This window comes from Odontesthes bonariensis, chromosome 22, assembly GCF_027942865.1.
Source record: "Odontesthes bonariensis isolate fOdoBon6 chromosome 22, fOdoBon6.hap1, whole genome shotgun sequence".
Lineage (NCBI taxonomy): Eukaryota > Metazoa > Chordata > Actinopteri > Atheriniformes > Atherinopsidae > Odontesthes > Odontesthes bonariensis.
Genome location: NC_134527.1, coordinates 30,506,824 through 30,531,509, shown reverse-complemented (window position 1 = coordinate 30,531,509; position 24,686 = coordinate 30,506,824). Strand labels below are relative to the sequence as shown.

Sequence of the window (24,686 nt, the reverse complement as noted above, 5' to 3'; positions counted from 1 at the left end):
GCTCTCATCACACAACTTCAGCTAATGGGGGAGTAGGTCGCACTGTCTGATGAACATTGATACAGTTTTGATCAGGAGGACGTTTTTTTTTAGCAAAAGCAAACTTTTCTTTTAATTTGGATACAGTTTTTTCACTGCTATACGAGATGCTATGCTGTGTTATTGCTTAGAGCTCTTTTTGTCCTTCTCTTCCTGCCGTAGTTCCCATCCAGTGGACGGAGTTTCCAGGAGGTTCAGGCGCAGCTCAATGAGGTTGCAGCAGGCCTGAACCAGTCAGCCAATGAGGTGGTTCAGGCATCCAGAGGGACCACCCAGGACCTGGCCAGGGCAACAAGCAAGTTTGGAAATGACTTCAGCAACTTCCTGGAGGCCGGCGTTGACATGGCTGGAACGTCCCACGTCAGTTTGATGACAAAAGACTTGACCATAAATTATTGTGGCAAAGGCTGATTTGAAGCTTTCTGTTCACGTAACACATTCTGTAACTTAACATGACAGTTGATCCACTTCCCAGCTGTTCATGGTAAAACACGTCATACTACCAGGAGTCAGGAGAACCTCTGTAATTCCAGCATAAAAACTGTATTGAAGCAGTTTGGAAGATTTTAGATCAAATTTTCACAACATATGACTCCTGAATGTCCAATAATCATTTTATATTTAAAATGTCAATCCAATTTAATACTGTCCTCATCTCCTCCAGTCTAAAGAAGACCAGACACAGGTGGTGTCCAACCTGAAGACGATTTCCATGTCGTCCAGCAAGCTGTTGCTGGCAGCCAAAGCTCTGTCCACTGATCCCAGCTCCCCCAACCTCAAGAACCAGTTAGCAGCAGCTGCTCGGTAAAACAGCCTTTCATGTCCTCCAGTTCTCCATCAGCTATTCATTTCTTACATGTCTGAGCCGTTGTGTTTACAGGTCAGTGACAGACAGTATCAACCAGCTCATCACTATGTGCACTCAGCAGGCTCCAGGCCAGAAGGAGTGTGACAATGCTCTGAGAGAGCTGGAGGTAACAACCATCATAAATCCATCATTCTGTTGCATCTGATGCTTAATCCACCATACCCTGAGAGCCTGGAGAAAAAGGAAAGTCGTGTAACAGGCACCAGATCGTAGGATACAGAGGTCATGTGGTATGGGTGCAGTGTGTGTTTCTCAGGTATGCTGGTTGTGATTGTTCTGTCTCTGTGTGCAGTCCGTCAGAGGGATGCTGGAGAACCCGACGGAGGCTGTCAATGACCAGTCGTTCTTTGAGTCCATCGACAGCGTCATGGAGAACTCCAAGGTTGCTGCTCTTCTCACCTGTTTGCTTCTTCCATCAGCCTCCTCTTGTTTCTGAGCTTTTGTCCTCAAGGACAGCATTCTGTGTTGTGAACAGAAATAAAATTTAAGCAGCTATTTCTACCAGTGAAAACTCATTGACCTGATTAGATGTGGATTAGCAGCTCAAGTTCCAGCGTCTCCACTTTCATTGAAATCTAAATACTTGAATTGCACTGACCCTTGAAAAGTGTCTTGTGTAATTTGTAGATTCATACAATGACTGTGTGTGTGTGTGTGTGTGTGTGTGTGTGTGTGTGTGTGTGTGTGGTGTCGCTGTTTGCCCCTCTCTGTGGGGAAACGTAATCAACAGCATCAGTCCTGCTGCTGTGTAGCTATAGCTGCCGAATATAATCCAATAAATGAAAGGCTGACATTCTAAATGTATTGTTCACCACAAGAAAGTGTCCAAGAACAGTTTTATGCGTTATGAGTGATATGCAAGTAATGATCCTCTGAAACTGAGAGAGGCTTAAGAATAAATTCAGATGTTTTGACTGAAATCAGGAACGAATCTGAGCAAACATTTGTCAAAAATGGTCAAGAGCTGATGGCATTCATCAGTCTGTTTTTGCCAAATTGTATTAATCAGCAACAAAGTGTGGAGGTTTGAGCCACACCTTGTTATTATGACGGTAGCTTTAGATTTTTTTTTTAGCCTGTGTTCTCTGTAAAGTCCTAAAAATGACTCCATTGTTCAAACCAAGCTTTGTCCCGTTGACAGGTTCTGGGTGAATCCATGGCTGGTATTTCGCATCATGCCAAGAACTCCAACCTGCCAGAGTTTGGTGATTCAGTCAGTGCCGCGTCCAAAGCCTTATGTGGTCTCACTGAAGCAGCTGCACAGGTAAAACCCTGACCTAAGCTTACTGTAGTAGTGAAAATGGAGTGGGATGGTAAGAAGTGTGTTCAGCTTGTTTCTAATCTCAGGATCTCTAACTCTTACCTACTGGAAGCTGACCAGTGATCTGCTGATGTTTGTAGGCTGCTTATCTGGTGGGAGTGTCGGACCCTAACAGCTCCGCTGGTCAGAAGGGCCTGGTGGACCCTACTCAGTTTGCCCGTGCTAATCAGTCTATTCAGATGGCCTGCCAGAACCTGGTGGACCCAGCCTGCACCCAATCTCAGGTACATGCTTTCCTCACTGTAGTCTCCTACTGATGGTCTTTTTGTTTCAGTGTGAGAGTATTAATGTGTTGGAATCCATTCATACCGTATGTGTGCTCAGGTGCTTTCTGCTGCTACCATTGTGGCCAAGCACACCTCTGCGCTGTGTAACGCGTGCCGCCTGGCCTCCTCCAAGACTCCCAACCCTGTTGCCAAGAGGCAGTTTGTCCAGTCAGCCAAAGAGGTGGCCAACACCACTGCCAACCTGGTCAAATCCATAAAGGTTTGTTTTGCAAATCCTTTTGGGATCAATTCTACGAGGAAAAACATCTGTGTTGTGTGAAAGCATGTGCCTGGTTTTCAGAAAGGGATGGATTAAGGCTCTGGACTTCTGTAGGCCAACTGGGATTGGCTTATTTGAAGCCCAGTCAATCAAGTATTTTCCCCCCATCTTGCTGTTTGTCGTTGTACTTAAACTTTAATTGAGCATCAAACCTGTGGTCTGGAAGGAATAAATCCAGAAGAGGTAAACGGAGGCCCATTGGCTTATTTTGACCTAGAGCCCAGTAGATATTGAATAAAACAATAAGACGTACTGATCCTTAAAACACAAATTGGTAGCGTTGGCTTAGAGCAGTGATACTCACTATTTTTTTCACAAGAGCCACATTGGCAGAGCAAAATCAAGGGAAGAGCCACTTTTACGACAACATACTAAGTCCCCTTTTGCAAATCTGCATTTCTACATATAAATCATCGCACAAAAAAAAGAAACAACACAGCCAATACATTTTCAATTCAGACCACATTTACCTTAATACTGGGATGAGCGGAACCTGACGTGCATGTCCTTGACTTTCTTCATGTTGTATTTGTAGTTTGTTGTTGTAATCATAGTGAGACATTTAAGATGAGCATGGCTTTTGTGCTGATTTTTGCCCTTTTTTTTTAATTAAAAACCGATCCATTGTGCCTGCATCTAGCGCTGGCTAAAGGAGCTAGCGTGCTCTGGCTAAAGGAGCTAGCGTGCTCTGCGGTCAGGTGTGACGGTGGTTTAAGCGGGCTGCGTTACCAGGTTTATCAGTGCCCCCTTTAGGAAACACCATTAAGCCTTAATTAATACTTAATAAAAATACTTAATACTGTGCAGTATTCGCTGTATGTTATTTGAAAAAATTTATTGTTATTGTTACCATATTGTTATAAGCTAGCCTAATGACCTGGTCTGTTCCAACGTTGTGAGTAATGCCGTGTCCCCTTCACAGGCTTTAGATGGAGCGTTTAATGAGAAGAACAGGGAGAAGTGCAAAGCTGCCACCGGTCCTCTGATAGAAGCTGTGGACAACCTGACTGCCTTCGCCTCCAACCCAGAATTTGCCAGCATTCCTGCCCAGATCAGTCCTGAGGTTTGTCCTCATCTTTCATTCAAATGTCAGCAAGTCATACTATTTATGTTTGAAGATTTTAGCTTTCAGCTCTTACAAACCCATTTCCACAACTGTTTGTTTATTTGTTTGTTTTTATAGTGTGCACAATGGTTAGGGAAGGGAGCATTTCCAATCAATCAATCAATCAATCAATCAATCAATCAATCAATCAAAGTTTATTTATTCAGCACTTACATGACGACAACATATCCCAAAAAGCCCCAAAGTCTCTCTCTTTGACACACTCACTAGCAGTGAGGAAAAACCAGAGATGAGGTAAAAACGTTAAATACATACGACAAACAAAGCACGATACATAAATGAAATGGGATAAAAAACCCACAATAAATCATTTAAACAAAGTAAAGTAAAAAGTGTAACATTCCCTGCTGTCCTCAGGAGGCTGTTTCACAGGCAGAAAGTTGTCTCACCGTGGGTTTTCACCGGAAAGTAGAGCATTACACTACTCCATTCTGAAGGCACTGATGTTCTAATGCCAGAGATGCAATTTAAAAAAATCACTATCAGGGAGCCAGTGTCCACAACATTCAAGTTGCAGCAGAACGATTGCTTCAAGACACACAACCCAGTTCCTAAAGAGTTGAGACGCTTGTAAAATGTGAAAATAAAAACCAATGTACATTTTACTCACAGTAGCGCATATAAAACATTTAACTCGTGTTGAATTTAATAGCAGCAGCAGGTCTCAGGAACAATGGGATGGAGGCAACAAAAGGCTGGAACAGTAAAGAGTGCTAAAAAGAAACAGCGAGAGGAACATGGTGATCATTTATGGACTAGCTGACAAACAGAGCACAGTTTGTGTGTCTGAGGAGGTGTTCAGCAGCACAGCAGCTGTTTCTCTTCACTCTGTACCCCTTACAGTCCTGTCATGTACAGAAATACTCTGACACTATTTCTATTGTGGAAGAGGACTCGGTATGGAATAATACTATTGTTCTTTAACATGAATACATGTCATTCAGTTCAGTAACATTTTGAATTGAATCAACTATAAAATGATTGATTGAAAAATTGATTAATTCACTTCAGAGAGGCTTTAGAGAGTGTTTGGGAAGATAATGATAGTTGGAGACTGTGGCAAAATAGTTCAGCATTAGAAGAATAACATTTCTCAATGTCCATCCATGCATTTTCTAATTCAGATTTTCTCATCGTATCAAAATCAAATCAAATTTATTTATATAGCACATTTCATGTACAAACAGTTCAAAGTGCTTTACATAAAATAAAAGCATTGCAGCAGGGATTGGAAGAAACATTAAAATACAGAAAAGAATATAAAGAGAAACAAATAAAATCATTTAAATGAATTTAAAAACAAGCAACAGTCAAGATAAGTTAAAAGATATCGTGCAGATTTCATGCATAGACACATGAGAAAAGAAATGTTTTTAACCTGAATTTAAAAATGTCTCCATTTGGTGAAAGTTTAATCTCCACTGGCAGTTTGTTCCACTTGTTTGCAGCATAACAGCTAAATGCTGCTTCTCCATGTTTAGTATACAAAATATTTTACAGAAAAATATCAGTATAAACGTCATTGCATCCACAGATGTATGTATGAAGTATAAACTCCTGACCGAGAATGGCTGTCTCCTGTGTAAAAGCTCATTTAAGAGAGGAAGGGCACTGCCATTGCTGAACAATATACACAATACTGGACTGTGAGCAACATACACTGCCAATCATCAGCATATTTTCAGTGCAGGCCTTACTTATTGCAGCTAGATTATTCCAAAATAAATGAAACACCCATTACAGCACCATAACTCTGCAGTAAAGGAGATAGAGGCTGAACCGGGCGGCCATGGAAAACGTATCACACATCATCAAACAAAGCACAACAGGAGATGAGCCATTTTGGTCATGATGTTCATTCCCATTCCTTAGGGTCATGCAGCCATGGAGCCCATAGTGGCAGCAGCAAAGATGATGCTGGAGAGCTCAACTGGCCTAATTCAGACAGCCCGATCTCTGGCTGTCAACCCTAAAGACCCTCCCAAGTGGTCAGTGCTGGCTGGACACTCAAGGACAGTGTCTGACTCCATCAAGAAACTCATCACAAACATGAGGTGAGCTTTGCTGTACAGCAGCTGCTAATACACATGCAGCATTGGCAGGCAACCCAGGTGAACTCTCAGTAGACAACATGGAAAATAACTCCCAGCCAGCAGTTCAACATCTGTGGTGCAGAGACGCTCCTTCTCAGTGACATGTCCAGGATTACAGCATCTGTTGTTAACCAGCTCTGTAAACTCCTCCTTTCCTGTTACCGCTCTGTCTGCAGTCTCTGTCTGCCCGGATAGTCTTAAAGCTGAGCAGAGAGCTGTTAGAGTTGCAGCCATGTCTTGATGAAAAGAATAATATTACCATGGTGATAATCCTGCTGTGTCCTCATTAGGGATCCAGGCTCGTCCATTTTATCTGCCAGTGAACACACACTTCCTATTATGATCAATGGATGAAATGCTTCAACCCTCTTCAACTCATCTTGATTTGGGGGTCTTGCTATAGGCAATTATTTGGGTTTTGGAAAGCTCAGTTAGCTCCTCCAACTGTTTCCTGTTGCCATGCTTATGCATAATAACAGATCTAAAATATGACCAGAGTTCTCAGCAGAAGTCCTTCCAGCAGCACAACATCCAAATGAGCACCGAAAAATGTTTCAGAAATCTGTTTTCACAGGAAAAAGCTCCATAGAAAATGCAGAGAAGATGCAATTACACACACACACATATGTATGTATATATACGATAGGTTTACATTTATCCACACAGTAGTTATTTCTATTCTGTTGTGATATCATTGTAACCATGGAAAGCTTCTTTCTCTGCATCAGGTAGTTGAGTTGTTTGTGAACATACCCAATGTACCGAGGCTGCAGGTCCTCAGCACAACCGGTCCAGGATGGAGTCACAGCCTGTGCTCATCCTCACACTCTCTTCCCACCTTCCTGTCCAGCTACTGCCAGATAAAAACATCTTTAAAAAAAAAAACATTATGTTTTCTGACCTTTCTACATGTCAGACCATTGGTATGTGTGTGTGTCTAAATGCATGAATGCTTTTGAGAATTCTGAGGCCCTTTGAAGCGCCCTGAAAACGAAGCCATTTTCATTTCAAACTAATTCTAAAAATAAGACTTATGTCTTTAGCTTTAGTCAGGTTTGCTGCAAGAATTTAAGGATATCCCATTACTTCTATAGTAAATACTTATTCCAGAATCACTGTAGATACTTTCCATTTAATCTGTTCAGAGAAAAAGCTCCTGGCCAGAGAGAATGTGATGATGCTATCGAAGTGTTGAACAGCTGCATCCGGGAAGTTGATCAGGCCTCACTTGCTGCCATAAGCCAGCAGCTGACACCCAGAGAGGACATCTCTATGGAGGTAAGTACACACTCAACCATTACTACTACTACTGCTACTCCCTTTTGGGTTTGTAGGTGTTACTGCCATGAAGTCCTCAGAAAAAATCCAGAAGATGATGATGCAGTCTAAATGACTGCTGCATGAGACGTGTTTGCAGCGTTGCGTCCAAGCTTAGCCCTCATTTAGTCTCGAATACCTCAGGTTAAATTTAGACGACTTTTGGCCCAAGCAGTTTAGTCCTTATTATCACTGAATTTTTATCACACAAACAATGATAAACATGTAAATCGCTCAACTTAAGTTTGCAAATCATAAAAAATTAAAGTTACAGAGGGCACCAAACTGGATTTCAACTCTGATTTTTACTAACAGCGAGATGCTTCCTGGCACTTTAAAGGTGTGAACTGAATCCATAAATGTGAAAATCATAAAGCCCCAGTGCCCACTGTTTCTTCATGGCCATATATCTCTTTGGCTTGCGAGAAGCATTAATAACATGAGGATCCCGAGTACTAATCCAGGAGGTGTGGGACATATTTCTATTGCCATGTGAATGCAAATTGAATGCAGAATTAGTTTGATGAAGCAGAGAAGAAACTTTCTCTGGAAACCTTCCTGTAACTTCTGCATTCCTCCTGATACTGATGAGCAGCTGGTCTGTTGGTCCTGCAGCGTTGCATGGTATTCATCACCTGTGGATGGATCTGCTCTAAGCACAGTTCCAGTTCTGTCTCTTGCAGGCTGCAGTCGGTCAGATGCACTGTGCGTGTTGTGAAGGTGAACATCAGCACATGGCTGATGCTGCTCAGACTCTCTGCACACAAAACAAGCTTTGGACTGAATATTCTAATGCGTGTTACAGTTTGAAGAAAAATGCAATAAAATAAAAGTGTTAACATTAAAACAATAAAATGTTATTACATGCAACAATGTACTGCAAAATAGCACAAATGATCCCACAAAAGAAACAAAAACAACATCTCACCATAAGCTTTCAAGAGCTCCACACTGTGGAAGTCATGAAAGGATGAAGATTAGCTCCGTTTTAAGTCCATTGTTCCTGACCTGGTCTGATCTGTGACTTGTTCGACATTTGTTCTTGTACTGAATTAAACATTTGTATGTTGTAGAATCTCCACGAGCAGATGGCAGCTTCAGTTCATGAGATCAGTAACTTGATAGATCCTGTAGCTGTGGCTGCTCGCTCTGAGGCCTCCCAGCTTGGACACAAGGTAACACTTGGTGCAACACCTCTACACAGTTCACAGTGAGATAAGACTGGTGACCCTTCAGAGGTGGCTGGGATTGTTTCTTTTTTCAGAAACTGTGGTTTCAGCTTGCCATAATGCATCATTTGTTTTGTTTCCCACATACTTGGATAGGTATCTCAGATGGCCAGCTACTTTGAGCCCCTGATCATGGCAGCTATTGGCACAGCCTCCAAGATCCTCAGCAGCCAACAGCAGATGGCTGTCTTAGACCAGACAAAGACTCTGGCAGAGTCGGCTCTGCAGATGCTCTACACTGCCAAAGAGGCCGGAGGAAACCCCAAGGTACTGAAGCCTACACTTATCCTATCTGTCATCTAGAAATCTGAAAGAGGAACCCGACTAACTCCTGGCCTGCCATGGCCCAGTCTCTGGGTCCCAGAACCTACAAAAATGCTAATGTAGCTCATGATGAGCCAACCAATGTGTTCAGCACATGACATCAAAATACATGCCTGCCTAATATCTGCAACACGTTGTTTGAGCTGCCACCAGGAGAGGAGACTAAAGGTAGGCTGAAAATGACTGGAGCTAACGGCAGCTTCCTCCCAAACTGTTCATGTCATCTTCCTCCCAAACTGTTCATGTCATCTGTGATCAAGATCAGGAAGATGTAGTTTTTGTCATATTGCCCGGTGCTAATACAGAGCACTCCATCTGTGAATATGTCAGAGGCACAATGCAGTTAAACTATAGGATTTTATCAGTGTTTAAAGGCACCATATATGTATGGATCATTTGACCTTTTGTACCCATTTATGTCAGTTTTAATCTTTTTATTGTAGTGTCCCCTAGTGGTGAAATAACTGTCATTCCCATTCTCAGCCTGTACGCCGCAGCCAGAGATGGGGTCAAGCATTCTGGAGTTACATGAGTAGCAGTACATTTGACCACATCAACAGATAATTATGGAAAGACAACATATCTTTAATGCTTAAGATCTTCAAATTCACTACATAAAATAGACTGTAAAAAAAGTCTTTATTTTTACAGTCTATAGTATATACAATTAGTCAAATAAGCAGTTAAAGATATGTAACAACTCTGGACATAAATGGATGTGTAAATCACAGCATTGCTCTTTATGGAGAATGCGCTCCCTTAGGGCTGTTGTATTTCTGGTGCTGAGCGGTTTGAACAGACCTGTTGGATAATTCACTCCTCTGTGTTTCCTTTCTTCAGGCAGCACACATGCAGGATGCTCTTGAGGAGTCGGTGCAGATGATGAAAGAAGCAGTTGATGACCTGGGGGCCACTTTGGCTGAGGCTGCCAGTGCAGCAGGTGCTGTGGGTGGCATGGTGGACTCCATTAATGATGCCATCAATAAAATGGAAGATGCTCCTAGACAAGAACCTGAAGGCACCTTTGTGGACTACCAGACTACAATGGTTAAGACGGCCAAGGCCATTGCTGTTACAGTACAGGAGATGGTAAGAAAGGAATCATTTGCTAAAGTTTTGTATTTTATTGATAATCTGATCTGATATTTTTGTAAACATTTCAGTTATCTGACTCAAAGATCTGAAACAGTTGCTACTTCTTCATGGTTAAAGAAAAAAAAACAATCTCTGAAGTGCTAATGCTTCATTTTGTACAAAGTTGAACAACTTTATTCAAAAATTGTCCCACTTAAGTTAAAGGGTCATTCAGTGTTTTTACAGTTCTTTAGGTTCCAATATATCAAGTCGATCTGTTTCCAAAGTATTCCGATTTAGTTTTAGAGATTTTAAGGTGAAACGTGACATTTGGAAACAGATCTCTGATGCTAATCTTTGAATATCGTTCTGTATCGTAAAGCTCAAATATCCAAGAGAAATAGCATTTTCCAAAACACGTTGTTTTGGTGGTTAGAACAATTAGATCCTGTAGTGATGTATACCACTGCATCACAACAGGGAAAGTGAAGTTCAATCTTAAATCAAATTGGACTCATATTCAATCAGTGCTGCCTAATTATCAATAATTTCAGACTTCATGGTCAGAAATACACGATATTTTCTTTTTTTTCCCACCTCAAACATGAAGGTTAACTGAGGAAATAATCACAATCAGTTTAAGAAACAAACATGACATCCTCCAACTTGTTGATGTAAATCTCACTGAAAGAGCTGAGTGTGGTTCTTTTATTCCCAATAATAAGTCAGTAATGTTGCAGGCAGTGCTGTCACTTGCTGCACTGAGATCTGAACGAACAAGGCTAGAATCGTAGGGTTTATTTACTTTTACCGCTTCTGTTTGTGTTTCTTTGTCTCGTTTACTTTGGCGTCAGCTCAAGATCAAACAAAATCCTACGTGCTCAGAAGTTCCTAAACTAATGTATTTTCTCTCTCTTTAGGTGACCAAGTCTAACACCAACCCAGATGACCTTGGAGGATTGGCCAACCAGTTGACAAATAATTTTGGGAATCTGGCAGATGAGGCTAAATATGCAGCTCTTACAGCAGAGAATGATGAAGTAAACATTTAGAAACTCTTCCCAAAAAGCCCTGGCAGCTCCCAGCATGGTTTTCTCTTTGTTAATTTGTGTTGCCTCTCTTTTTTCTCTTCAGATTGGCTCTCACATTAAGAAGCAGGTGGGAGAGTTGGGTTTCACCTGCACAGGTTTGGTGACCAAAGCTGGAGCTCTGCAGTGCAGCCCCAATGACTCCTTCACTAAAAAAGAGCTGATTGAAAGTGCTCGCAAAGTCTCTGAGAAGGTCAGATTGCAAGCAGAAATGTGCCCTCCTTTCAGTAGTTTTTAGGGCGATGTTTTTGGGGTATGTGTATACTTTGATACTTTTTCTCCTCGGTGAACTCCAGTTAGTACAGATGGAGCAATTTTCTGATGTCTTTGGGATTCATGGCTTGACTGTAAATCCTTTTATCTTCTTGCAGGTTTCTCATGTGCTGGCATCCCTCCAGGCTGGTAACCGTGGCACCCAGGCCTGTATAACAGCTGCCAGTGCTGTGTCTGGAATCATCGCAGACCTTGACACCACTATCATGTTTGCCACAGCTGGTTCTCTAAACCGGGAGAATGCTGAGACCTTTGCTGACCACAGGTACAAACTCCTGCCTTCTTTTGAAATGGATCGCAGTGAAACAGCTGCTGAGTATGTTCACACTGAAACATTTAAGTGAACATGCCACTTCCTCTTAACTGGAAAGCCCTGGTCTGTTCAGATTGACAAGACTTGGTCATTTTTAGGTCTGGAGATCCAGATTTCTTGCAATGCCTAACAATATATTTCAACCTGACTCAGACTGCCATGATAGTGCTCAGCTTTGATGATTCATCACCTTCAGGATAAAGAACAGTTTAGCAGGCTTTAGTGGTTGGTTGCCATGACTACCCATGACGCCCCTTGGTTCAACTGATTAATTTTCTCAGTGGCTACAACTGCTGTTACAACTGCAGGAAAACTGCAGAGTCCAGCACGCCTCAAGCTCACTGTGCTGATGTCACAGTTGGCTAGCCAATGAGAAATGTCTCTGATTCAAGGCCTATCAAAATCCGATTTATTCCACAACAGAATAAAACCTCTGAGATAAAAGTTTGTTTAGCAGGTAGTGGTGGGCTGCAGTCAGAACACTGAAATAAACTTATTGTTCTGGACCTTCCTTCTTTCAGAGAATGCATTCTGAAGACAGCCAAGGCTCTGGTGGAGGACACCAAGCTGCTTGTGTCTGGTGCTGGAGCCAGCCAGGAGAGACTTGCTCAGGCTGCTCAGTCATCAGTCTGCACTATTACCAAACTGGCTGATGTGGTCAAACAGGGGGCTGCCAGTCTGGGTTCTGAAGACCCAGAGACCCAGGTATGAACGCCACAGTAACACGTCAAAGAACATCTTGCATGTTTTTCAGCTGCTGGACACGGCTGCCATGTTGCACTAAAGTTTGGAGCTTTGCCAAACAGGGAAGTGAAAAATTAGAAATCAGCTTTCTTTTGTGGTTGCTGTCTGTCTGTAAAGCAAGGCCAGAAAGCAGTGTCAGCATGTTCATCCGATTTGAGAACTAAACTAAGGACCATGCAACTTGTCAATTTCATGTTTGTTCCACAAGAAGCTCTTCCAATTCAGTTTTGATTCAGTTTCATTTATGGAGCGCCATTTCATAGCAAACAATCATCTCAAAGCTCTTTACCTAAAGAGACATTTCCAGTTGAGCAAGCACTTGGTAATAGTGGGAAGGAAGAAAGCAGAACCAGAACCAGAACCAGACCCAGGGAGGACAGACCTCTGCTTCCACTGATTGAGTTGAAGGAAAAAGAAGAGAAAAAAGTAGAATGAGAGGGAGAACAAACTCTGGGCACAGACTCCAGAGAAGAAACAAAGTTTGTGTCTGGAAATAATCCCGTAAAGGCAGCTGGAGGGTTTCCAGAGAGCTGCTTGGATACTCTGCTTGTAAAAATTACAATAGGCCTAGTGTATGGAGCAGTTTTTCTGCATTGTTCCCAGAAGAAGGTTTCTAAGTTTTCAGAGTATGTTAAGAAGAAGCAAAGATACAATACATTCTGGTGATTGTAATTGTCTTTGAGGGAGATCATCATATATGTAAGAAGAGCCACACGGCACACATGTTGTCTTTAAGTTACTGGAATGGTGATTTTTGTCAGAGCAGAGTTTGGACATTTGGACACGTGGCTGATTTTCAGACACAATCTCTGATGCAGTTAGTCGTCTGTCAAAAGAAGCAGAAAGATATCTGAATGAGAGCAGCTCTATGGGGAGTTTGGCAGTATTCCTGTATACTTACACTTTGCTTTATTTTTATAAAAGAAGGTCCCTTTGGGTTCCACTTTGTTGGCTTCTTCATCTGTGTACTGGACAGGAACTGTGGAGCATGAGCAGAGCACAGAAGCAAGTTTGAGTCCAGTTCTGAGTGCATAGAGGAATGCATGATGCAGTCATTCCACTCAGAACTTTATCTGGGTGTGTTAGTCAAGATCTTTTCTAGTGTTGTGCAAACATACAGACGAACAATAGTGGGAGGGCTTTTTTTCTGTAATAGAAACAATTCTATTGAATGGACTATACTTACATGGTGCTTTTTTATAGTCTTGTTGAACACTTTTTACACGACCCATTCACACACATACACACACACACACACACACACACTCACACAGCACTTGTTGGGCTACATCATGTTAAAGGCTACATGGTGCTTTTTTTATCTACCACACACATTCCCACACCGTCAGAAGGATGCAGTGTCCTGCCCAAGGGCACTTCGACTTGTGGTCCAGGGAGGCTCAGAGTCGAACCACCAACCTTCCAGTCACTGCTCTTCCTCCTTAGCTCCAGCCACCATGAGCAGATGACTACACTGCTGAAAAGAAACTTTGGATTCTTCTTGTTCTCTGCTGATGATTCATTTGATTCAAGATTGAATTCTTTCTTGCCATGTTAACATGTTGACCTGCTTGGATGAGATTTATCATGGCGAACTCACCCAATAGCAACCACTCATTCAAAAAAAATACATGAATATCTAAATATAACAAAAGGTCAAATCAGCTACTGTACATGACGAGAATATTTAGATGAAATGAAAAGCACAAAAAGCTGGCCAGCTGTTTAATTTCTATATTGTTGAGAATCAGAGGAAGGCTGGCCTTCCTGCCAATTTAAACATCCTAACAGATGAGGACTGTGAAATCCAGTCATTTTTAACCATGAGGACAGAAGTGTAGAGCATTCATACACTGTGGGGTACCAGTACTGATGGTTCGGGTTTTAGATGGCAACCTCCACAACCCAACTACACTGAGCTCATTCAACATGCAGATGAAGGAGCTCATCGTACAACCGGGATGGAAGAATAGTGTTAAAGGAGAGCTCCCAGCTTTCTCCCAGTATGCAGGCGCAATGCAACCAAGGAGCCGGCCTCCTCGGACTGATGAGCTTCTCTTTCAGAGGCAGACATTATCAGGTTTCATACACAATGAAGCTGCAGCTGCATGAACATTTGTGTTGGAATCACATGTTTTTTGACTACACACTGCAGACCTGTGTTCTCTTCTCCACAGGTGGTCTTAATCAATGCAGTTAAGGATGTGGCCAAAGCCCTGGGCAACCTTATTAGTGCCACAAAGGCAGCAGCAGGTAAACCCCACGATGACCCCAGCATGCTCCAGCTTAAGAATTCTGCTAAGGTAATCTACATAACCCACCATCACACCAGACTCACCTGTTACGTCCTTTTTTGTCTGTTGAAGGTCCATAGAATGCTCTGTTCTTTATTTCCTGACATTAAAGCCTAGCTATGCTCGAGCATTAGCTGTTGTAGCTGTATGCTTAGCAGCCTGTGCGGCTGCTTGACGGGAACCTCCTTGGAAATATAATTCACAGCGTCATAAGTGCTCTCTGATGCAGATATATGGTCGTACTGCTATAAATGCCGTCGATGGTATACATCACTTACCTTGCCTCAGGCACAATGTCCATATGACAAAGAACCATAAGCAGACATCAAGGTGTAAAGAGGCTCTGAAGGATGAAAGAGAGTTTGGGGAAACACATTCAGGCTTTCTGGCTGAAAGAAAAGGGACTCTATGGAAAGGCTGATAACTGGACAGTAACGACGTTTAAAGGGACACTATGTAATTTCTTCCCCCATCTAGTGGTGCAATTTTATTTTGCAAAGTTGAATGAATTTGCTCTCTAGCGCCTCACGTTTTCAAATGTGCGCTGCAACTTCTTGAACTACGGCAAGCGGAATGTGTCAAGATTCAAGAAGCTATAGCTTCAGACTCAAGGTCCATACAAACAAAAAGAAATCAAAACACACAGTACAAAGGATTACATAACACACATACAACAACACTATGAATACAGATGACAGATAACATGTCAGATAACATAACATCTCCTTTGGTGTGCAAGCAATGCAATTAGTCATATTCCGGGAGTTACCGGAAGTGACGTCGACGCAGCGTTAGCATTAGCCTGCGTTAGCAATAGGAGCATTAGCAGCGGTAAATAAACTCCCGGTAAACTTACAAACTTTCTAATGCCTCGTTTTGTGAGTTAAGAGCCTATGTGTACTACGGCAGAAGTTTGGTAACAATCAATGCATTATTAGTGGGATCATTTACGAGATAAAATCTATTTAGCATTTTTTTTTTTTTTTTAAACTTTATTAGTAAATCAACAAAATAACAGTTTACAAATGTGAGCATAACGCCAAAAAGAAGATATCCAGGGGGAGCATAGGAATAATAATAAAAAGAAGAAGATGATGCACTTACAAAAAGAAAGCTAATGAACACAAAGACATATGTGCCAAGGAATAAAATCTATTTAGCATTAGCGGCTGTAATAAGCCATTTGGCGGAAATGACGTCACAATGACGTCATTTCTGCTTGTAGGCCTGGTGGGGAAATCGCGATTCGAAGTGCTTTATGTCCCTCTCGGCACTTCGTCATTTTTCATAGACCGGAAGGACATGGCAGCCTCCATAGAGCTTACCTGCTCTATGTAGATACAGACAAGTTATTCTTCACTCAGGAGGATAAGTGAGATTTTTGACAGAGATCATTTTACACCAATGAGGACTAACTTATGAATGAATATGTTGATTTGAGCTAATAAATGACTTAATTTATTACATACTTTTTGGGGAGCAGTAACTATAACTAATTACTTTTTAAAAGTAACTTGACCAACACTGCACAGAAGGTCTTCCTGAAAGTCAGGAATCATCTCACATGTTGTGGAGGGGAGTTAATATGCTTTCATCAGCTGTTTTGAATATTAAATCCAACTCTCAACCACTGCCTCATAATGTCAGGGCTTCAAATGTTCCACTACTGTCCTGGAATCTGGACTCACGACCATTAATATTTAACAATAGATAATTAACCTGTCACTCTTACACAGCAGGAATATGAACGTGATATTCAAACTGTAAGCTATATTTTGTATCCATGCCAATGAATGACTGAACTGTTTAGCATGTAAACATGTTTGAAGCACACTATCTCAGTTGGGTGTCATTGTAAAGATGGATATCTGAATGCATGTAAACTGGAAATGTTTCATTTTGTTCAAATGTGAAAAGTGTTTTGCACATTTTTAAGGAGTAAGTTATTTTTTCTAAGACCTAATGAAGAAAGTCAACAGTTTGTTAGATATTCGTTCGTCTGATCTTTGGCTATATGACCTAACCTGTAGGTGATGGTGACCAATGTAACATCCCTCCTGAAGACTGTGAAGGCAGTGGAGGATGAAGCCACGAAGGGAACCAGAGCCTTAGAGGCCACCATTGAACACATCAAGCAGGAGCTGGCTGTGAGTGATTGTATAATGCTTGATAATGATTCTAATGATGATAAAGTGTTGATACATTAACACAGTTGCTGAAAAGCTTCCGAACTGTAATATGAACTGTCCTCGACATACAGGTGTTCTGCAGCTCTGACCCACCACCCAAGACGACCACACCAGAGGAATTCATTCGCATGACTAAAGGCATCACCATGGCAACAGCAAAAGCAGTGGCTGCTGGGAACTCCTGTCGTCAGGAAGATATCATTGCCACAGCCAATCTGAGCAGAAGGGCCATCGCTGACATGCTGCACTCTTGCAAGGTATGCAGCAGATTTCTGATAAACTGAACACGCTTTGTTCTGCTCAGCACTGCATCATCATTTTCAAACAAGAAAATAAGTATTAATGAGCACATCATTTTCAATACAAGCAGAAGGTTTAATGTAAAAAAAAAAGTAGTTTTTCCTCAGAGGTTCGGATAGAAAAGGTTTTCGAGGACAGCTTGAGGTTATCCGTCAGGGTAATTGGACTGTTGAACAGCTTGGAGAAATGAGCTGTTCAGCGTTCCTGAGGTTCCTGAGGTGGAGCGGATGGAAGTGGTATGCAAGATGAGTGTGGTCTGGGATGATCTCAGAGACCCTGCTTTGAGGTCTGGACAACTGTGAGAAGTTTTGTGGAGTCCTTGTGATTCTCTGCTTCAGTTTAGAGCGGTTGTCATCCCATGCTGGGATGTTGTAAGTCAGTACACTCCTCTGTGTTTTTGGAGAAGCTGAGAAGGTGGTCCTGTGAAAGGCTCACTCTCCTCAGCTCTCAGAAAGGGGTTTTAACGGTGGAGGTGTGTGTGGTTTGTTAGAAGTCCTCAGTGATGTTAACTCCCAAAAAGGTCGAGCTGAAGCCTCCCTCCCTGCCTCACTGTTTCTAAGCACGGAGCTCAGGCCAGTACAAGTTTCATGTTCTTCCTGATGTTCCTGGAGGATAAAGCTTCTGCTCAACACCAGGTTTAGCTGACTTTACTGATCCTGACATGTGCTCTTATCATTGTTAATGGTGAATAAATCATGACTGCCATGTCATCTACAAATCTACTTTTGCTGCATGGACAGCTTGACGGTTATGGATGAAGATCAAATATACCAAAAAGCTCAACATTATCCTGAGCAAGGCAGCTTTGTAAAGTGAATGCATACTATACAGTCATGTGAAAAGGAAAGGTACACCCTTTTTCAGTTATAAAGTATTATCCTTCAGGACATAAAAATTTAAAAAAAAAATTGGGGGGGCTTTTATGCCTTTAATGGACAGGACAGTTAAGAGAAACAGGAAGCAGGGGGCAGAGAGAGGGGGAACGACATGCAGCAAAGGGCAGTCCGATGCGGGACTCAAACCGGGGCCAGCTGCAGCGAGGACTGTAGCCTCTGTCCATGAGGTGCCTGCTCAACCCACTACGCCACGGACCACCCCAGGACATAAGATTTATCTGGTTCTCACCAGGTCTTATAATGAGGAAAAAACAACCTCAGATGATCAATAACACATTGACACATTGTGTCAAATCAAAAATGAAACCAAAATGCAGAAGCAGTATGGAAACCTAAGTCCACACCATGATCAGCAGCTGGTAGCAGCAGTGAGTGAGAAACTAAGTAAACCCCTGATCCAGCAGCTGGTAGCAGCAGCTTCAGCAGCAGGGACGTTCTCAGTCTCTCTCATGGTTGAGGAGGAATCTCGGCCCACTCTTATCTCCAGTGCTGCTTCAGCTCATTGAGGTTTGCAGCATTGGTTTCTGCACAGCTCTCTGAAGGTCCCACCACAGCATCTCAGTCAGGTTCAGGTCTCATATGATGTGTTTGGTTTTCACCATTCACTGTGGAATGATGGACCCTTCCAGATTGATGGGCAGCAGCAGTTGTTTTTCTAAGATGATTGCTGATGTCTTTATTTCATTCTGTGGATGCAGGGCTTTATGGGGTATGGGTTAATCCTAACCCTTTATGGGTAACCCTAACCCTATCCCTATGCAATCACACACCCATGAACATATCAGGTTTAAAGTGGGAGTTGACTTTCTTTCCTAAGGATGCTTTAAAATGTGAAGGGTTCACTGAACACCCAATGGAAAACATTGACTGAACATGGATTACACCAGAGCCAAAGCAAGCCCACTGTGGAAGAAACCTTTTCTCTTTTTCACATCATAAATTTTGCTTTCTAAGATGATATTTGGCCCTTGGCCAATACTGTTAGTGTTTAGATGTAATATGATTTCTCTCTGCATTTTAGGAAGCTGCCCACCATCCAGAGGTCAGCAAGGACGTCCAGATGCGAGCTCTGCGCTATGGCAACGAATGTGCCTCTGGATATCTGGGTCTGCTGGAACATGTGCTGGTGGTAAGACGACATATCTTTTTAAGAATGCAATGTTCAGACTTAACAGAGGTCGGTAAAAGCAGGAATCCTACTTGACAGCATCCATGACACTACCACATGTAACTGATGCAGTGATAATTGAAGTTAACAAAAAACAAACTCCATTTTCAGGAATGTATGATCAGGAAAGTGTTCTTGGCAGGTAGTGTTGCAATGCTCCACACAGAAACACCAGTAACACTGTGACAGAAGTGCAGTCTGAACTAAATAACCTTCTTATTCAAAAGAGTTGATTTCTTGCTTGGACAAACCACCTGCCATGGGGTCAGATGGAGAGCCACCGCCATTATGCAAGACTGAGTAAACATGCTCTTAAGATGACAATCTCATCTTATCAGAGTCACAAGAATAAGACATGAAATCTACCTCATTGTGGCCTCTGTAAAGGCCTTTGGGGGCTCTTTTCTATTGATCGATTAACTGGAAGGGCTATACCGCTTACCATAGAACCATTAAGCTGGTTGTTGCATTAGTGTGCGCTTTCAAATAGCAATCAAGTGTTGCAGAGTTAGCTGAGTGATGTTAGAGGCATGGAGCATAATATCATCGGTCCCTAACACACACGTCAGAAGTCTTTTGGAGTCCATACCTCAAGAGGTGAAGGTTGTTTTGGCAGCGTGGGGAGGTCATAATGTTATGGCTGATTGGTTGATGAGATTTGCAAAGTGGAATTCTATTTCTATCCAAATGTTGCATCCCAACTTTTCTGAAAGTGAGGTTGTATATTTCTCTCTCTGACACTTTCTCTTCCTTTTTCTCTTTCACCACTCAACACGAAAACATTCAACTGACTCCCTCACTCTTTTTTACTGTTTATCTCACTTTTTTTCAACCAATTGTCTTTGTTGGTCCCTGCGTAGGACTCTTTGCTTCATTCGGCTCCCTCCCACTCCACATGGATTTCAGACCATTATTGACCATAACAGTTCAGTTAATTTTGTTTACCTTTTTTTTGTCTCTTACTCAATGTTTATCAGGTTTCCAATAGAGAAATTGGTCCAGATGTGAAAATAAAAACACTAGCATCTGGTTAGGATGCCTCCTGGACGCCTCCCCGGTGAGGTGTTCCGGGCCCGTCCCATTGGGAGGAGGCCCCGGGGAAGACCCAGGACACGTTGGAGAGACTATGTCTCTCGGCTGGCCTGGGAACGCCTCGGGGTCCCCCCAGAAGAGCTGGGTTTCTCTGCTCAAGCTGCTGCCCCCGCGACCCGATCCCCGGACCAGCGGAAGATAATGGATGGATGGATGGATGGATGGATGGATGCTAGCGAAGTACCGGAGATGCTGTCACACTAAGACTTGAATGGAGTTTGCTTTTCATCTCCTGGTCCTGCCTACAGCAACATTAAAGCTACATGCCCCAGCAACATTTGCATTGGGCCCTAATCCAAATGCAGGTCCCTATTGGATCACCAGTGATCTGAAAAAGCTGCTGAACACGAACAAGTGAGCCTTCAGGGAGGGAGACAGGGAGTTTTGAAGGAGTATGCATAGAGAGCTGAAAGTGAAGCTAACAAAAGAGGTACACAGAAAAAAGTCAGGGTGAAAAAAGATCACAGGCTTCAAGGAGAAGGAAAATCAAACTGGTGGAAGTCTGGACTGACCCAATGAGTTGAACCCTTTTTTTCATGAGGTTCAGCTCAGGAGGTGAGGACTCTTACCCCGTGTCCCCAGTCATAGAGACCTCACATCCTTCCTGCACCCACAGCTTCATTGTCACACATTTAGAGTGTCACCTTGTCATCTCAGGCACAGACTTCAGCACAGCCACATCATCACTGCCACCTACATAGAACCCCTCTGCCATTAAAGGATTCAGAGAATCATAAGAAATCTCTATAAAAACAAAGGTCAGTGAAATATTCTTCTGTACTGAGTGATTGGGATCTCTAAGCCCTTATGTAGTATAGATAGATAGATGGCTTTATTCATCCCCGAAGGGAAATTAGGTCATCATGGCAGTCTATATACAATATACAATAAAATACATTAGAATAAAAAACTGAGGTAGAAAAAATTTAAAATAAAAACACAGAATGTGACAAATAATTTACTATGTATATGAATATGTAACTAGAATGTGCAACAGATTAGAATTTTATATTATTGTATAAATATGATATGTAATATCAATATGGTTATATTGGCACATGAGAAAAGAGTAGTCGGACTCCTCTTGGTCGGCCTCTTATGTGGAATTTATAGATCATTACAACGTAGAGCCATTCCCAATAACCTTAGTTTGTGAGATCCTTTTTTTTTTTTTTAAATCACTGTCTTTTTATTAAGTTTTTTTCCTTTTATGCATACAGTTTGTGAATACAAAGAAGTGTTTATCTGGCACAGACATAAAATAATATACAGAACATTAATCCCTACAAAATAATCCCATTTAGACCACCCAGGTCACTGCCCAGTAGGTCCACGCACTACATTCCTATTAGTGGTGCAACGGATCATCATTGATCCGTGATCCGTTCGGATCAATTATTTCGGTTCGGCACACACATGATCTGCGGATTGATTTATGAAAAAAAAAAAATTGTGCGCATGTTCAGTCCTCACACAGCCGTTACCATTCCTGCTAGTTTCCAGGGACAGAGCTACTTTCCACGCTCTGGGTAAAAGTCTGCAACAGTTCCCTCTTCAATAAGCAAACGGTCCTATGGCTCGTTTGTGATTTATTGTCCTCAGCGTACAACATGTAGAACAGTGGGCATGGAAAATAAAAGTAGGCTAGACTTCGGTGACTACTGTAACGATAACTGCTGCCTCTGTCTCTGTCTGTTTCCATATACTCGCGCTGCCCACAAACCTGTCGCCTAGGTTACCACACAGACATAACACGTAGCTGACATACCGATAGCTAACATAAAGAAAACCCCTAACCTGCAACACAGCGTGGTCATGGCGAGCGGAGGAACAGAAGAGCTTCACGCCCCACGTCATTTAAATCCCCTGTTTGGGAGCATTTTGGCTTCCCTGTCAAATTTAATGAAGAAGGAAAGAGGTTGGTGGATAAAACCGTGACGGTGTGTAGGCACTGTGGCACAAGAAAGCCACACAACAGTGGAAACACATCGAGCATGGCCAGGGGCGTAGCACCAAATTTGGGGCCCCAGGAACAACCACTACCATGCATATTTGAACCAACATCGACCCTATGTTAGGCTTTTGGAACACTTGTATAGGCTAATAGTTATTATGAAAATAAATACATTTAAGACAAATATGGCTTCTATTTCACAGTTATGTGGTAGCCAACAAAATGAGAGATTATTTTTAAATTATTTGACTTCGGCTGCTATCAGGGCTGTAGCCAGGATTTAGGAATAGGTGAGGCTCATGATGCGCGCGCAGAGCGCGCCCCGAAATTTTTACAATATATATATATATATATATATATATATATTTTAAATTATATAGTTTTTAATATATAGCAGTGTTGCACATTGAGGCTAGTAGCAAAATAAACCATTATAATGTAACAAGAACCCATAGCTAAAAAGAACCTGATTATTTCCCAATGCAAGCCTATATAAATGTTTGGTACAAGCAAAGGCCATTTGGCCAGGCATAGAGTAAGGCTAACTAACCAATATAAAAAATAGAGTTAAATATAGATGGATAGATGCATATTGTAGGCTATTGCTGTTGCTAAACAACCTATAAAGATTTATGGGCTATATTGAATTCATTACTAAATTAGATGTGAAAAATTGTCTCCAGCCTACATAAATGTGCATTGCTATAACAAGGTGCTGTCTTCTTTATTCACGAACCATATATGACATCGATATAACAATCATATCATTCTAAAGAGCTCGAGCTGAGCTTTCCGTCAGTATATAGCAATCGCCGCTGCACTGCAGAGTGGCCGAGGAAATCGTTCGTCAAATTCGTCTAATTTTTCTATTACTGATTACTGGTATGCAGCTACTATGTTGACGGTACTTTTCTCATCGACTACAGAGCGCACACACGTGTTATACACACCGTTGGAAAGGGCAGAAACAGACCTTTCAAATGGTACCACGCAGTCACACATTCACGAAAGTGATGTAAACACAAACGTCAATTGAAACGTGTATGCGAAAACCGAGATTAAAAAAATAAATAAATAAAAAATCCCTGAAAATGACCGAGGTCCAGACCTCGCTTTCCTCATAGCTGGCTACGGCTATGGCTGGTATCACAGTGGTAGGCTATGCAACGGAATGTGAATGGGATAATCAGTTACTGTAGGCTGTAATTTTGACATTTGGGCTCACCTTTCTTGGGAAAGAAATAAGTAAGCAGTTGCTTTCCTTCATTTTGTCTCTCTTGCCTTTCTTTTCTTTTCTGAAAGCCTGATATTTTTTTTTTTTTTTGATGACATCTTTCATGTGCCGTCTGCTGCGTTTAATGCCTAATAATGAAGTGAGTGAAATTTATGGTGCATGTACAATCAAAAGTCCGCCAGAGGGCGGACTAAACCAATGCGCACTGATAATGGGGGTGTCTGATATAGATTATAGCCTATTTGCAGGCTGGGATATACATTTCAACAGATGTATTTCCAGAGAACATTGGATTTTTATAAATTACCAACATATATTGATATTATTTAAAAAATTATTTTTAAAAAACGAAAGAAGAAGAAAATTTCCCTTAGGGCCCCCCCTGTAGGCTGGACCCTGTGAATCAGTCTGACTTTCCCCCCCTGTTCGACGCCGCTGAGCATAGCCACGCATTTGCTGCGACATCACCCCGGTGTTTCACTGACAGGAGTGAAACCGAAAGCGGCTCAACAACCGCTCATCACTGCGGCATTTAAGCAGCCCCTTCCTTCACAATCCGACCGGGCTAAAGCGATCACAAACGCTATCGCTGTGTTTATGTTGCACTTTAAGTTGTTTTTCTTTTATGTTGAAAAGAAGATGTTAATTGTGCACTTTGAGTTGATTTTATATATTTCAATTTAATAATTTAAAAGTGTTAATAAACAAAAAGACAAAACATGTTTATTTGTCTTATCTATTTATTTATTTATTTATTTTTTTGCTGATCCGCAAAATGATCCGATCCGTGACTGATCCGAGGAACGATCCGAATCGTGAGATTTTTGATCCGTTGCTCCCCTAATTCCTATCCCTGACAGAAATGGAGCACATTTTAATAAAATAAATTAATCTGGAGGATTATTGTATATTTTGAAATGAGTTAAGAAAGGGCCCCCGCAGTGTTTCCCACAGATGTGAAGGCAATGTGTGGTGGTGGTGGGCCGGGGGTAAAAAATTCTTCAAAATAATTCCTTCGTTAATAATTGGTCACACAGAACTTTATTGTATTAACCCATAAGAACCCAGACCCATTTCTACTTAAATTAAAATTAAGGGGGTTATAACAGACTAAATAGACCACATAGAACCCATTTCAGAATTTTTTTCCAAAATACCACCCCCACTGTCAGAGATCTGTAATGTGACATATATGTCACATTGG

The 24,686-nt window shown here is 41.9% G+C and overlaps 1 protein-coding gene across 2 annotated transcripts in view; it reads left to right on the top strand.

Moving 5' to 3' along the window:
* tln1 (talin 1) overlaps positions 1-24,686 on the top strand; it is a 115,286-nt gene that overhangs the window by 67,759 nt on the left and 22,841 nt on the right. For both annotated transcript variants that reach the window (XM_075455365.1, XM_075455366.1), the window contains 21 exons: positions 202-399; positions 704-843; positions 920-1,013; positions 1,200-1,289; positions 2,049-2,171; positions 2,309-2,452; positions 2,553-2,714; positions 3,697-3,837; positions 5,773-5,954; positions 7,139-7,271; positions 8,384-8,485; positions 8,636-8,806; positions 9,704-9,952; positions 10,858-10,977; positions 11,072-11,218; positions 11,397-11,563; positions 12,133-12,316; positions 14,533-14,658; positions 16,680-16,796; positions 16,910-17,095; positions 19,056-19,163. In XM_075455365.1, the coding sequence (XP_075311480.1) occupies positions 202-399; positions 704-843; positions 920-1,013; positions 1,200-1,289; positions 2,049-2,171; positions 2,309-2,452; positions 2,553-2,714; positions 3,697-3,837; positions 5,773-5,954; positions 7,139-7,271; positions 8,384-8,485; positions 8,636-8,806; positions 9,704-9,952; positions 10,858-10,977; positions 11,072-11,218; positions 11,397-11,563; positions 12,133-12,316; positions 14,533-14,658; positions 16,680-16,796; positions 16,910-17,095; positions 19,056-19,163 (3,084 nt within the window). The remainder of the gene's footprint in view (positions 1-201; positions 400-703; positions 844-919; positions 1,014-1,199; positions 1,290-2,048; positions 2,172-2,308; positions 2,453-2,552; positions 2,715-3,696; positions 3,838-5,772; positions 5,955-7,138; positions 7,272-8,383; positions 8,486-8,635; positions 8,807-9,703; positions 9,953-10,857; positions 10,978-11,071; positions 11,219-11,396; positions 11,564-12,132; positions 12,317-14,532; positions 14,659-16,679; positions 16,797-16,909; positions 17,096-19,055; positions 19,164-24,686) is intronic.